Below are 15,620 nucleotides of genomic sequence, written 5' to 3' on the forward strand. Positions count from 1 at the left end.
TCTAGTTCCAGCACCTTTTCTAATTAATAGCTGAACATCTCCTCTCATAACATGCCCCCTATGCCAGGAGCGAGGAAGTGAGATGTAGGTGCAGGACCTGCATTTGGCAGGGAGTTTCCCATCCAACAATGGAATTCTCCACAGGTAGATTATGGTACAGAGAATGAGACAGGCTGCCATTCAGCTGCTGGGGATCGTACAGACCAGGGGTTCCCAAACTTCATTGCACCGTGCCCCACTTCTGGCAACCAAAATTACCACATGACCCCAGGAGGGGGGACTGAAGCCTGAGCCTGCCCAAGTCCCGCCACCTCTGGGGGTGGGGCAAAGCCTGAGCCCCACTGCTCTGGGCAGGGGGCCCAAGAGCTTCAGCCCCAGGCCCCAACAAGTCTAAGCCAGTCCTGGCAACACCATTAAAATGGGGTCGTGACCCACAGTTTGAGAACTGCTGCTACAGACACTCGTTTGATCGCATGTCGCTAAAGTTCCCAGCCAGATAGCCAGTGTGAAGACTGACTTGAGGTGTGTTTAACAGATGTGATACACTAAGTCCACCCAACAAAACACAATACAATAAGATGAAGGGAAGGTGAGAATCAAGACTCAGCATGCACCAAACCCCAGCTGCTCCTTGTATACTGCCTTTATTTGATTTTTGGAACTCCCTTTCTATGGAATGAGTTAGTGAGGCCCAACTAGAGTTACTTGTCTCCTAATTCCAAGTTGTTTAGGGCATCATCTTCAGACTTGTATGAATATTCTGACTCGGTATACATACATATAAACGAGGGGTGCTCTTTTAGAGCCAGAAGGGAATACCCTTACTCACATTGAGTAGTCCCTCATTCCCTAAGGAGTCCCATCAAAATTCATCCCTTTATGAATAGAGCTCATTACTATGGGCTACATACTGCCCTCGTTTACATGTTTTGCCCCCACACTCCACCCCCAATGGCTTCAATGTAGAATATGAACCTGTGTACCTAATTCTGCTCTTGGTTACTCTGAGCTAAAACTGGAGTATATTCATTGACTTGTTGGGGCTTGCCATCTTTTTGCCTTCTTCTGTTGCATGAGGCATCGGTCACTTGCAGCTTTAAACTCTTGTAAATAGTGAATTCTCTGTGACTTGAAGTCTTTAAATCATGATCTGAGAACTCAACCAGAGGTTATAGGTCTATTGCAGGAATGGGTGGGTGAGGTCCTGTGGCCTGCAATATGCAGGTGGTCAGACTAGATGATCATGACAGTCCCTTCTGGCCTTAAAGTCTATGAGTCTATGTACATCATTGACAGGATGGTGTGGGAGAACCGAAGCAATAGCACTGGACTGTGTGTGCAGAAAATAACTGGGCATTTTTTTTCCCTGTGAAAAGGTAATTTACGTAAATGTATCCACAACTAGCATATGGCAATAGCTCACAACTTTGTTAATGGAAACCTGGTGATCCGTATCACTTGTGTAGGAGACATTTGCTCGGGGGTTAATACAATATTAATGTTAATATCAATGATCGATCAGAGAATTTGCAAGAAAGGCATAAAGTATTTAATTATAATTACATCGAGAATGGCTTTGTAATGGCTACGACATTTGAATAAGGTCACATCTAGCCCTCACCCCTGTTATGTTGTTCTATATTAAATGCCATTCACTTTAAGTGCTGGAAACCTTTCTGAAGTACTCAGAATATAATACTCTGGTTAAATTGAAATATGTCCATTCATTTTTAGAAATGTGATTGATATCCTTTGCAAAACAAATGTTAACACACATTTGTACACAAATTTCTTTGATTGTATGTTAGGGAAATATAACAGTCTTTCTTAGCAGGCATTTTACTGTGTGCAAAGGAAAGGGCTATTTGCGAATATAAATTCAGCGTACTGTGAATGGCTTTAGCTTTCTGATGTAAATCTTTACATTTATATTTCCCTCCTCTGCATTTTCTAACACATTTATCCAAATGTTACTCCATACGTCCGGTCCTGCCTCCATTGAAAGCAATGGCAAATATCCCATTGTATTCATTAAGAGCCAGGATTGGGCTTAGTATCAACCTTTGCTGCAATTTAGTTATCTTTTGTTCAAAATGTCACCAACAAAGAATACATAGTAAGAAGCATATTTGTACATTTAGCAGCAGAAAAATATATTTCAAATATACTGTATAGATTTACTGTAACTATAAACTAAACAGCATTGTCGCTCTGTTTAAAACTAGTAAGAAAAACAGTTTTGCATATAAAGCGGTAATACATAAATGTATGTATAAACATAGAGGGGCACACATACACATACACACACACACACAACTGAGTGCATACATAGATAGAGATACTAAGTACTGACATGCCCTTGCACACCTATATAATATGTTAAGGAGCAAATTCTTTTCTCGTTTACAGTGATGTGAATCCATGTCCACTGGCTTTATTCTGTTTTTACATCAGTGTAAAGAAGAGATGAATCGGTCTTCAGATGACTACACAGAATATTCATTGATTCAATGAGACTGACAAGCTCCCATCTGAAGGCAGAGTTTGGCCAAAAAGAAGGATCCTTTGAAACTTTGGAAGGCATGCTGTGATGCAACTTCTACATGGTTCGCCACTTTCTTGTTTAAAAAAGTATTTAGCTAAGTTATAAAAATGCCTAAGGATTTCAAGTTTTATATTGTTGAAAACAAATAAGAATTTATTTCCAATTTGTAACAAATACTGCTGCTGGTAAACTGTAGGTAGATGGCAATATTTTTAACACCAAGAAGACATACATCATGCATTTTTACAACATATAAGTGCAGCGATATTGCTCCCTTTCTCAATAACAATATATAAGAATATATAGTATAAATGTACAGTATATATTAGCAACAATGTAAAATAACTTAGTGAAATGTCAAAGCTTCTGGATAAAAATTCAAGTCATGCCTGAGCATACCTTTTGCACAATTTTGCTTATCAGCTTATCATCTCAGCTACCTTTGTTTACCTTGAATTTATGTTACAAAGACAGAATTTTGTTCTTTATATAATTGCCTATTACACCAACTCGTATCCTGCGCTTTTTGTTTGTTTGTTTATTTGCAAGGTTAAGTCAAGCCACGCCACAAATAAGCGTTCTGTGGAATCCATCATTAGGGAATGGAAAACAATTGTGCAAAATGTGCTTGAAAAAAAATTGGTCATATCTTATCATTATACATAATTGTAATTTTTTGTTAAAAATATCCATCTATAGTGTATAGGGTAATCAAGCTACAATAATTTTAAATGGAGCTCATGATCCTAATGTCAATGTCTCTACATTATAAATCTCACCAGTTTTGCTGAAATTGTATCAAGTACCACTTTGGTGATTGCTTGCAGGAAGAATCAATAAAAATCCACTTAATAGGAATGTACAGCTTGTCTCAAAGCAGGTAGGGGGACCTTACTTTTTCCCACGTTTTGTCAGTGGATACAGTTTCTTGCAGGGCCGATCCTTCATTTATGCTTACTAAGTAAAATATGTGCAAGGGCTTTCTTACATCTGAGGAAAAATTGTTTTAACCATAGATATTGTGAGTCTGTCAGTGTCTGTAATATCAGCCATCAGAGTTTACCAGAGTTCAGCAGCCCTGCAATAACTTTCATGGAATTAATTGGAATACTATTTCACTTCCACTGGCTATGCACTTATACCCTGATTTGCAACAAAAATTCCATAATCGTGCAATGAATAAGCATATTTGTCAAATAGCATGGTGACTGACCTATGCTATATACTACCCAAATAGTCCGAGCCATAATACTAAATGTAGCTAAATAGGATGGGCTAAATTGTTTTCTTGACCCAATTTAAGAAAAAACCCACTAGATTCTCAGTTGATATAAATCAATGGAACCACACTGGATTTACAACAGCAGAAGATCTGGCCTATATAGTGGAGTTAATCCTAATTTACACCAGTGTAAGTGAAGTCACATCTCCCTGGTCTTTTACAAAGTACGATGTGACAGAAGCAAACTGAAAGTAGATTGATTTAAGGAAGAAAGGAACATCCATGCAAAGCAAGCTGGTGTCAGTGATATTTTAGAAAATAAAACTGCAGTTTCATAAGATATCAAGGTCATCAACTGTGTTGTTAGTTAGATATTAGATTCTAACCTCAGAAAACTAAGTTCTTGTGGTATAAATAGCATCTCAGCTGGCTGATCAAGTTACTCTTCACTCTTTCTGAGTACTACTGTGGAAAAAGATGGCCAACTGATGACACTCAGTGATACCAGGCTGTTGTGTAGACTGTATCACAGAATTTGTTACCAGGTACGAATAATATCACATTGTCCAGAATGGGAGATTAATTTTTTGAGACTCCAGTAATTGGTATTTATTATCTTGCATATGATACTGAGATCTCAGAACAGGCAAAGGGTCTGGGGCTGAAAGAATGTAATCAATGCTAAATTTAATTTCAGAGTCTGATTTTCCTAGGGAGGCGTTGTTTAGGCTCTGTCTGTTGGAGGTGTTGCTTGGAAAGAACCCAGGAGGCTCCAAGAGTTTGGGTCCAGATTCGGCTGGCTCGCATTTACTTTCACGACAGGAGATGCTGTATAAACCAGAATCCATGGAAGACGATTCAGGGGAGGAAGGATCTTTCCCTCCACTTGGTCTCTGCTCTTTGTGTTCCCTTTTCATGTTCCTTCTTCTCCGTCTCCGCCTGTAATTCCCATTTTCAAAAAGATCCAGCATTGATTCACATCCAGATGCAAAGCTCCAATAGTTTCCTTTCCCCTTCTCATTCCCTTCTGTTCTGGGAACCTGTATTCATTTAAAGGCAGTTCAGTGTTTGTATGTGTTACAAATGCTGCTGCTTAACATCTGTGTTCATTTACATTCAAGAAATGGTGTAAACATACATGACAAGCCATTTAAGCCTCTTCTCCTTCATTATACTACTTGTAGGCACAATCCAGCCTCTTCAATTTGCTTTATATTAACATAAATCAGAAAGGAACACACACATTACCTTTTCAAATGACAGCGTGTGGGCTGCAGAGAGATTTACAATTATTTGGAGCTGAATTGTTTGGCTTCCCCTCTTTCCAACATTTATTTGGGAGACTATTCCCCACATAGAGATATTTTCATTTGCGCACAGCATGTATGCAAATATACAGTTACTGATCTTACCTTTACAAAACAACTGTTAAGTGATAAGTTATGTCGGATGGAGTTCTGCCAGGCTCTTTGATTTGATCTATAGTAAGGAAATTTCTTCATTATAAAATCATAGATGCCAGACAAGGTCACTTTGTTTGAAGGACTTTGCTGGATGGCCATTGCAATTAAGGCAATGTAGCTGAAAAAGGAAAACTCAGAGTTATGCCATTGCCTTGTATGTATATATTTTATAAGTATGATCTACCTCTGTCTCCCACACTCACTCACACATAGATGTGTATATGATTCTTATAAAATTATAAAATTCCTCCTTGTCCTACATTTTGGTTGTGTCTCTCCTTGACCTGAGATGGCTCTTACAGACATCAACCAGTCTGCTCAGAATCCTTTTGCTTTAGTCTAAGAGCAAGATCCCTATTTAACACTCATTGATTCATACAGCATGATACACAGGCATTACTTACAGACAATTGAAACCCAGTCAGGCTGTTTGTCCTTTCACTCAGCAGGCAGTGCTTAGATTTAAAAAAACACCAAAATCTCAAACCGCTCAAGGAAAGTTTCCCTAAACTCTTACGCTCCAGTGAAATGTACCAGACTGTGGGACTCCATCACTCCACTGCCTCCTATAACTTCAGGGCTGGAGAGCTCATCACCTTGGCTAATTAGAGGGACACCGGATGTTATCTTTCCCCAGACCTATTCATTAACCCACACAGTGCATCTTTCTTCAGTTGTGGGGACATCCACATTTATTTCCTTAATAAGCATCTTACAAATTGGATTAATTTCCCTCAGTATCCCTAAAAAGTGCAGAAGGGGACAGCTCAAATCTGATGATACAAAGGAGTCCAGGACATTAAAGGCAGAAGTTTCACTTTCCCCAAAGTGAAGGAGTGGGAATGGGAAGGGGAAGGGGGAGTGGGGGATGGAAGAGAAAAAGACTTATTTCAAGGGGAAAAAGAACTTCCTCCCCCAGTTCTCTGTGCCTTGAGGAAACTACTTGGAAGGATACCTGTACTGGTTTTTAGAGAAAGCCAAGGGGGAATTCCCATTATCGGACAGTGCAGACAATCTCTCTGGAGAAAGGAAGACTTTGAAAACTTAACCTTACCTGTACGCTGGTCTGGTGAATTTTTTCTCTTCATCAGAACTACAGGTTGGATAGTCATCCCCATCATAATTAAAACAGTTATAGGGGTACTGTGTGTTATCAAACATCTTCCTGCTCTTGGTTCAGCTCCTGTGGAGTGAGAGAGATGGAGTGATGTTTCTCTTTCTCTGTGCCTGGGTTCCCTCCTCCCTTTTTCCCTCCCCTCTGTCTCATTCTCTCTCTCACCACGCGCGCACACACACACACACACGCGCACACACACACACACATACTTCCTCAGTGTTGGGGTGGAGATTGTTTTTGTAATTCTTCAGTCCCAGACAGCCAGTCTGTTAAGATATTCCTTTTGTCAGTGGTGTTGTTGCATCCAATCTGCTTACAGGAAAGACAGCTAATAACTGATTAAATTGGTGAGTTCTCCCATGAACCTTTGAACTTGGGTGTGGACTGCCAGTAGCTCTGCTCCGGCTCTCTGGGTGGTCTGTGCTGGAGAGGGGCCAGGCGTTTTGCCATCTTTACATACACAATGTGACAAAAGCAAACAACATGATGTTAATAAATCATGCTCCAAGGTTTGTTCCTGTAAATTAAACTTTGAGAACAAAGTTTCTCCACCCTCCCCTGTTTCTTCCTGCTCCTTTCTCCGCTCAGCAGGGTGGCTTTGTATTTATTTATTTTAAGAACTCGACATACAATAAACAGACATTCCAGCCAAATACATGCTGGCCCTGATCTGTAATCTATAATACACTATAATAGACATAAATTATATTTCCAAGGCTCAAGGAAACTGTGTCCATTCAAAGAGAGCAGAACAGAGGAATCCGAGGGACTACTGTCAAGCAGGAAAGTAAAAGGAAAATAGCTGTAGGCAGAAGAGCTGCCTGTGTGGGCTTTGATCTGGAGGATGAATTAGACGAACAGCCCTGTGCGTTGGCATCCAATAGAGAAACAGTGTAATAGTATTTCAATGCTTTGGCGTGTTTTCCAACAAGTGACGTAAACCAAAGACATGACACAACGTTTCAGGGGGACTAAAAAGGTGCATGCCACACGATAATTCCATTATTTGAAGAGGGCTATTTCCCCAGGATCTAGCTCGAGAAGGAGATGCACATCGGAAGGGAGAAAGCAAATCGGTGTGCTGACAGTGGAAATATAAAAGCAGAACTGCTAGCATTACTTTATTTTCTACTGCATCTTTCATACAAACTACATCCCCAAACCCCTTACTGAGTGAAAGAATAGGATTAGGGTGAAATCCACTCAAGTGACAAGTAGAGCCGTAAAGTGAAGTTTAAGCGGTGTGTAGGATTTTGCCCAAGCCCTGGGCATTGGAATGAACTTCACCCTCACGGAATTAAACAATAAGAAGATACTGACTTCTCTTAAGAGTATCAAGGTTTACAGACCAGAGAGGTAAATACTGAAAGAGGTAAAATCATGATCTTTCTCAGGTCTATATAACAATATGTAATAGCAGAGGGAAGGTGAAAATATGAAGCAGAAGCAACGGAGTACAGAGATGTTTTCAGAGGAGATCTGAGAATAAGCCAGAGCAGTTATGTAGAATCAGGAACACACCTACCCCAAATTACAATAACAATCAGCAAATGCATGAGATGCGGATTCCAAAAAGTCCCTTAATGCAAAGGCCCAGATCCTACTGCCATAGGATTCAGTGGGACTTTTGCTGTGGAGTTAAACTGGAGCAGAATCAGGCACAAAGAGGATAGCAGATGTACGGCTTGATTCTCATTTACATCGACTTCCAGAAGGGTGAAAAGGGGCATTAGTATCACAGAGAATCAGGGCCATTAATGTCAGTGGGGTTTCTCATACAAGGGAGGCAAGAAGGATTTAAGGCACCAGTAAATCCCCAGTTCAACTTTTAGTAGCAATTCTTCTCTTCTAATGTAAGTTACCTCAGTGAAATTCCGTTCAAACAAATGATTTTTGCCAATGTAAAAGGAACAGAGTCCAGCCATTGGGTTCCAATTTTGTATTTTCTGTTAGTAAGTGTTTTTAAAATTGAATAAGGTTTTAATTATAAAAATGGCCTGGATTAAAAAAAGAGTTAAAACAGAATCTATTTTAATCAAAAGGCTACTTCTCATATAGTTAAAGTATTTAATAGGTAATTTTTGCTGGAAAGGAATTACGGAAAAGTAATAAAACTTGATTAGTCTGATAACATTAGGAGCCCTTTTTATTTACTACAGTTTACCACTGCGCCAGTGGGGCTGATGGTCTCTCTGTATGTATGGCTAGGGGCGATTGCTGGGAGACTCTTTGAAGGCAATAGGTAACTTAGATAATAAAAGGGATTTTATCTAATATAGAAGTGCAAAGCGTCAGGTTGTGTCTTTATGTTTGTTTGCTGTGTTACTTGTATGTTTGCTTTCTCTTACTATTTCATCTTTGAATATGTGGTTTTTCTATTAAATAACCTTTTCGTTTATTTTTACCCAAGCAGGTCTCTGGTGTGCAAATTGTGTAGAGTGTGTGTGCCAAAGAGAACTGCTAACTGGGGGGCTGGTTTCATGCCTTTGGGAGCGATGAGCCAAAGGAGAAAAATCTGAGTGTCTAGTAGTTAACAACTTAGGGAGGACAGATTTGGGGAGACTCGGGACTGGAAGGGCTGATGATATCACTCTGCAGGAAGTAACTAGGCTGGTGGAAGCCAGGGTGAGACTGTGCTCATGGGCAAGATACTGGTGTCAGGGATCTGAGCCAAAGTTGCACAGCATAGAGGCCTCCAAGGTTACAGGGCAGGTGGTGACACAACCCCTTACCAGTCTGGATGATCCCCAAAATGTCACAGTGCCTGAACATGGACTTGGCAGCCTAACTCTAGGAAACCATTTTTGAAAATCTAGGTGAAGGATGACCCAGAATAATAAATGGCTCGGCTTTGGAAAGGGGCCTTTCCCCTCTAGGATGCTAATTTGAATTCAGTCCAGTCAGTAGTGACTGAAAGTCATTACCATTAATTGGTTGTTTGGGATGCCCTACATTCAAAGAAGGCGTGGTTTCAGTCCATTTTGCAGGGGCCCATAATAAGGACCAGCATAGTTGGCATCTTTGATAATCTCAGGAGCAAGGACAAAGAGAAAAAAGAAGGAACGACCTTCTCACTTCCAGATGTGGTTAGAATTAAGGCATGTTGGCCAGGTCTGTGGAGAAATTTATATTGTTGCTGTCTCTTCTGTATCTGTTCCGTGGACAAGTATTATTCTTATTTATTATTTACTGAGAGCCAACAGTGGGTTATGACCTCAGTCTCTGGGGTGGCAAATTACACCCAGTTTAAATTCACTCAACATAGAAGAACAAAGCAATTCATTTTTGAGTCCTAGAAGAGCAAAAAGAAGCATAAATTAAATCTAGTAAACTTCCTTTTGAAATCCAAATATGTCAAAATAGTTGAATATTTTTCAACAGTATTTTAAGGCCCTACAAGCTAAATTCCACTCCTGGGTTAACATTTATGGCTCAATTAAAATCCGTGAAAATAACGTTTACAAAGAAATGTTGACAGACCCCTAAATATGCCATAGCAGAGTTAGCAGGTGCCATGATTATTGTGGCAAAACATGTTAACAATAGTTTTGTCTTAGCAGCCGTACAGTCATTATAGTTTTACTAGAGTAACTATAACTCATTCAAGGCGTTATCATGAAAACATATTTTAATTGGCTATATTTTTCATAAGTTGTATATTTCCAGAATGCAATGCTGTAAACCATTTGGTCTGAGACAGTAAATGGGTGATAAAAATGTCATGTCAGGTTTGCTTATTTTTTTAAACTGACATTAAAAATTATTTGAAATTTGTTATAGTTATTGACACAGATTGAGGAAATTATGTCTGAAATGCAGACCCTTCATAAATTCAAAGAATGTTGCTTTTGATGATTGTTGCAACATATCAGAATAAAAACAAGTATCACTGTTTGAAGATTACAAAGGCAGTTCTTGGTCTATTCATTGGGAGAGATTGGGACTTTAGACACAGTCCTGAGAAAGGGGAGATGTATAAATTGTACCACCCCAGAGTACCACCAGGACGCATTGGGAATCAGAAACACAATTCTTATCCTGCTTCCTCCTTGCTCCTGGAGGTGGGACAGGTAGAAATTTACGGTGTAATCCAAAGCCTGTTGAAGCCAATGGAAAGATTTCCAGTGACTACAATACTTGAAGTCAGGTCTTCTCTGATGACCTAGGTCTATACCTAGAGTGACCAGATGTCTCAATATTATAGGGACAGTCCTGATATTTGGGGCTTTGTCTTATATAGGCACCTATTACCCCCCACTCCCTGTCCTGATTTTTCACAGTTGCTATCTGGTCACCCTATGTATACCAACAGTACCTTACTTCTCCCTCTTTGCCTGCTGTACAACTCTGCCCACTCAGTAGGAGGGGTGTAGCCAAGGATCTGCTAGTCTTTGTCCATTTCCCCATCACTAGCTTTGGGGAATGGACAGATATAAGGGGAGATTTCTCTCCTCTGTGTGAGCATGTAGCCAGAGTCACATTCTAGCCCACTGTAAATATCTTAAGAAAATAATGCCAATGATATTTTGAAAAGGACAGAGGTAGAACAGTCTCATGTTGTGGACACCTCCTCTTTCTCTGTTTTTCCGTATTGCCTCCACCCTTTTTAAGATCTGAATACTACTCCACAGCATCTCTCGTTTTCTGACTTTTAGGGGCAGATCCACCTCTGGGAGTTAACGGAAGTAAATGGAGCTACACCCATTTACATTATCTGAGGGATCTGGCCTCTGGCATGCAGCTTCTTGGGCTGATCATGGTGTAGGACTGCAGGAGTGTTTTACCACATCTCCTTTTTATCTGGTTCCATGTTTTCTCTCAGCAGCTAACTTTTAGTTCTGCTCTTTGTTTTGTGCTTTTGTGTGGAACCTCATTGAGCTGAAATTTGCATCCTCGGGTTCCTTGTTGATATTTTGTGGAGGTGGCTCCAGTTTCCTAATTAAACGTACCTTGCTCTCTTCACCACTTTGTACGTAGTCTTTTGATCTAGAGCAAGGCCTGACAGCATAACTATGACCTGCACCCCAGTTGTTTCATGTATCACAAGAGATCAGAGGGTTGGTGGAGGATAGGGCTTCTACAGGGCAAATGCACAGACACAGGATAATTTCCCCCCTGAGCAGGGTATTACCATCTCTGCAAAATCAAGTTGTTTTGCAGGGCCAATAGCTTTCTCAAGTAACTATCCTATAGGCTTCATTAGGGTTGTGGACAGTCCTATCCATCCAACTGTCATCAGCCACTGGTGAGGATTCCAGTCCAGAGATGTAACCGAGGGTTGGGGTGAATTCTCTATCACTGGCAATTTGTAAATCAAGACTGAATGTTTTCCTAAAAAATCTGCTCTAGTTGAAACAAGAATTATTTTAGGGAACTCTCTGACCTATGTTATGTAAGAGGTGATCACCACACTGGATTTCTGGCCTTTGAATCTATGTATGTGATCTATTTCTCAATTTCTTTCAAGGACAAGATTTTGTATAGGCTGGACAACCTGAGAACCCCAATGCAGAAGGGAATTTTTATTATCAGAGCTTGATGTCTCAAATTCTTTAGTTTTCTGGGGACCAATGGGAGGAAGATTCAGAATGCACCAGTGTGTTATTTGGGTGTAGCCCCGTTACCAGTGATATGGGACCAAACCACTTTGCCTCTGTGGGTTTATGGGATGAAAATGTAGTGGATCTGGGTAGGGCTGCACAAAAAGCATGCATGCTGCCTCAGTGGCATTGTTCCTCCCCCAGCTCCAACCCTGTGAAAATCCCTTGAGGCTTTGGATGCATGGGTGGGGGCGGGGTGGATGTATAGGTAGAAGATTAGAAGACCTGTTTGGATATAGACCTTTACTAATGCAGTATTTGTTTTCTCAACTAAACACAGCTAATGACTTGGACCAAGAAACTAATTCCAGACGCTGACTGCCTCAGTCTGCATTAAAATTGGCATCACACAATTGGGCACCGATTACTTATTAAGTTATTTTGCTTAGAGGATTAATCCAAAGAAAGAACTAACAGTTTGGATAACACTTGTGCACCATTTTTCATGCATTGTTAATTGCAGAAACTGGCACAAATTGTGCAGTGCTTTCTCTTTAAGCCCTAGTAATTCTTGTTGAATAGAAGAGTGGGATTTGACCCAGTGCTGTGCTTTACGTACACCAGCATAAATGTGGAGTAACACCACTGAAGTCACTGGGGCTGATTTCCCATTGCTCTAAAGACCATTTACAACACTCTTGTGGCATGAAGGGGGTGCAGCGGGAATACCTGCTGTGTAATGGGGCTCCTCCACTGTCATAGAACTAACTGACAGAGCAACCCTACCAGCTCCGTTCCCACACCCCAGCTTTTAGGACCAGTTGCAGGTGGGAAGAGGGTGTGGCCAGAGTGTGCTGTGCTCCTGCTATTCACGGCTTCCCACGGTCCTAAAGCTGATCTAAGTGAACTGGCCCCCAAACACAGTGAGCATGAAGGTGACTTAACACTGCCCCCCTGTCTCCAATCTGCTCCTGCACCCAGCACAGGGACAGACTAATAATCAGGGCCATTTAATGTGCCCTGGAGCTTCATTTTTGTAAGTGGGAGCATCACAGACGATCAGGTCTATATCCTTCCTCTGCTTCATCAGCCGCAAGGCAAACAGGCACAGTGTGGCTGAGGGCTCTTGGGCTCTCTACCCAGACTCAGCCTGCCTCTTTTCCTTGCAGCTACACATCTGCATTCCAGCCCTCGGCCTGCCTTTCTCTCACGTAAGCTAAATTCCCTGGCCTGCTGGGTGTTGTCTCTTTTGCACTGCAGGGGATGGGCTGGCAGCCAACGGAGGACTGATTGAAGACCTGCAGCTCTCTGCCTTGCATCTGCCCAAACTGTAACTAACACTCCCATTACTAAGGCATCATGCATTCGCCCCATGGAATGCTTAAAATAGGCTTGTGTGTCTAACCCTGAGGTCAAGGCCGCCACCCAGGCCATTTGCTGATATGCACCAACTGGGGTATGCATGTTCAGAACGCACCCAGCCAGCTCCTTTGAAAGGGCTAGTTGCATCTCTAACCCAGCAGTATTTTGTTACAAGGCTCCCTCGATGCTGATTCACAGATGAGATGGATGTGTTGCAGCCACAGCTAGGTCACTGTAGCTCAAGCTAGCTTAGTTCATGCTTTTTTGCCTCGGAAGTGCCTGGTTCAATCCCCAAGGGGTCAGTCAAGATTGCAATTTTCACATACCCTTCTTCTGCTTGCACCCTAACTGCACACTCATACAAAGAGATCTACCTGAGGGAAATTTGGCTGCTAGTGAGCCAAAAATACATAAGATAAGAAGAGGAGAGAAATGTAGCGAGGACATGAGACTAGCCAAAAAGGAAAGGGGAATATTGTGGTTTCCTTTCTTCAGTGTTGAATGGGCCAGTCCCTAAGCTGGTATATCAATGACTTCAGTGAGTTACTCTGGGCCTGATTCACCACCCTTGGAATAGAACAAAAATACCAGTAGTTCACCTAGCCTAGCAGGCATAAAAAGTTCCTCTTGTGGTCCACAGCATTTCCTGCAACCTTCCCTCTAGTGACTGCCACACAGACCCTTCCCGGGCTGTTTCCCAGCCCACAGTCTGGCTAGTACGGAGGATTGTCTCCATGCTGATCCCCCTTGACTGTGCTACAGGCCTGCCTTTGAGCCTACAGTCCTGTCACCTGGCCTCCCTTGTACCCACCCTTTCCCATTTCCCTGCAGAGCAGGCCGCAGCTTGATCATGTAATGCTCCCGGGGGTACTACAAGGTCCAGAATGCCTGCCCATAAAAGGGCTAAACAGTAGAACAGGCCACAGCAACCCTTCAAATGGACAGACTGTTACACCAAAATGGACAGACTGTTACACCAACACAGCTATCAGAGGGTAGTATATTTTAGCCATTACCAGCTAGGGTGGTTTGAGAAGAGGTGATCCCCTATCCCATAGCCCATCTCCATTGCCCTGTAAATCTGATTTGCTATATTTGTCTTGAAAAAGTTCGCTTGTTGAGGTTTTTCTTCATTTTGGACGGTTTTCCTTTGTTGGTAATTCTATCATAGAACTTAGTTTGCTTCCAGAATAAACACTTGGGGGCTGGTGTGTCAGGAACACCTTGTTAAATTTTCCAGTGCCAGACACTTCAGCCCTTCTTCTGTGCCACTGAATTAGAATAATCACTTACAGATATTCATTTATCATCATTCAGATATCTGATCATCTATCAAACGAAAGTGACTCGCAGCAGAGAACTCTCTGTTAACTTTGCATTTTGAGCATGGTGCTGATGGTTCCTTGAGAAAGTTTATGCTCCCTGCTTGCATAGCCTTTCTTTTCATCTTGCGAGATGATTAGTGATGTACACGCAGGTTTCTGAAGAAAAACACGATTTAGTCTCTGCTTCCTGCAGTGGGTTCCCATCATTAATTTTACTGTCATTCAGGAATATGGGTGAGGACGTGTGTTCCATTTAGTGACTGGGAGAAGATTTTAAAAGCCACAGAGGGCAGTTGAACATTCATTGCAAATCAACGGAAGTTGGCTGCCTAATTCCCATTTGTGCTTTTGAAACCCTTGCCCCTAAGGCTTTATTGGGAGATCCAATAGTTGGTGGGAATATGATTTGCAAATTTCCTCTTGATTAAGCACAGGTCTATTAGTATTAATGTATCTGATGTACTCCATGGCTTGCAAGTCTTTAGCAAGGCTGTGAGCTATGACTTATGTTTCTGTTATTGCAGTAGTGCTTTAGGTGAGCTGGTTGAAAAATGGTCTGGGGAACTTGTAAACATTTTATTTAATTTCCACCCACTTTTTAATCAAAAATTTCATCTAGATTTCAGAATGTGAAATTTTGTTTACCAGATGAACTTTATAATTCTGACACTTAGCTTTAGTTGAATGTTTTTTAAATACCTGCTAGAAGCCAGATAGTTGGGATGAGGCAGGTACTTCGTTCCACTTACCCATGGCATGACCTGTTCAGGCTCTTCTTGGTAGTTCACAACATATTTCCTAATTTCAGGGTGGAAGGTCTCCTTCTCATCCTTACTGACAAATTCTGTTGTATTTTCTGTGCAACCTGATTTATAATGGCTCTGTATGGGTCAGATTAGGGGATTTTGGGTGAGCTGGTTGCTTCGATAATATTTGTTAGACTCTCTTGGGGTTACTGAATTGTTTGTGAGCTGATCCTGGTTTTCTTCTAACGTCTTCGTTATTCACAAGTGTTCACCTAACTGTTGAGAGCAGTAGTTTTCAAG

At 41.4% G+C, this 15,620-nt stretch overlaps 1 protein-coding gene and 1 long non-coding RNA gene across 2 annotated transcripts in view; one reads left to right on the forward strand and one right to left on the reverse strand.

The window, feature by feature from the left end:
- Positions 1-2,580: 2,580 nt before the first annotated feature.
- The window catches only part of LOC141994835 (uncharacterized), a 43,133-nt gene continuing 30,093 nt past the window's right edge, over positions 2,581-15,620 (forward strand). The window contains exon 1 of the long non-coding RNA XR_012641207.1: positions 2,581-2,606. This is a non-coding gene — a long non-coding RNA (uncharacterized LOC141994835). The remainder of the gene's footprint in view (positions 2,607-15,620) is intronic.
- On the reverse strand, positions 3,855-6,653 carry FOXL3 (forkhead box L3). Its single transcript, XM_074964590.1, has 4 exons — positions 6,557-6,653; positions 6,285-6,413; positions 5,180-5,348; positions 3,855-4,807 (listed from the first exon to the last, which is right to left on the reverse strand). Exons 2-4 carry the CDS (start codon positions 6,389-6,391, stop codon positions 4,325-4,327), a joined length of 759 nt encoding a protein of 252 aa, XP_074820691.1. The 5' UTR covers positions 6,392-6,413; positions 6,557-6,653; the 3' UTR covers positions 3,855-4,324.

Source organism: Natator depressus, chromosome 10, assembly GCF_965152275.1.
Source record: "Natator depressus isolate rNatDep1 chromosome 10, rNatDep2.hap1, whole genome shotgun sequence".
NCBI lineage: Eukaryota > Metazoa > Chordata > Testudines > Cheloniidae > Natator > Natator depressus.

What these genes read in the sequence shown, in the direction of transcription:
- FOXL3 (XM_074964590.1), bottom strand. Translation starts at nt 6,391, where the DNA reads ATGTTTGATAACACACAGTACCCCTATAACTGTTTTAATTATGATGGG. An exon ending in TTCACCAGACCAGCGTACAG is followed by an intron (nt 5,349 to 6,284) that starts GTAAGGTTAAGT and finishes TTCCTTTTTCAG; the next exon opens with CTACATTGCCTTAATTGCAA. An exon ending in TTAACAGTTGTTTTGTAAAG is followed by an intron (nt 4,808 to 5,179) that starts GTAAGATCAGTA and finishes AAATGAATACAG; the next exon opens with GTTCCCAGAACAGAAGGGAA.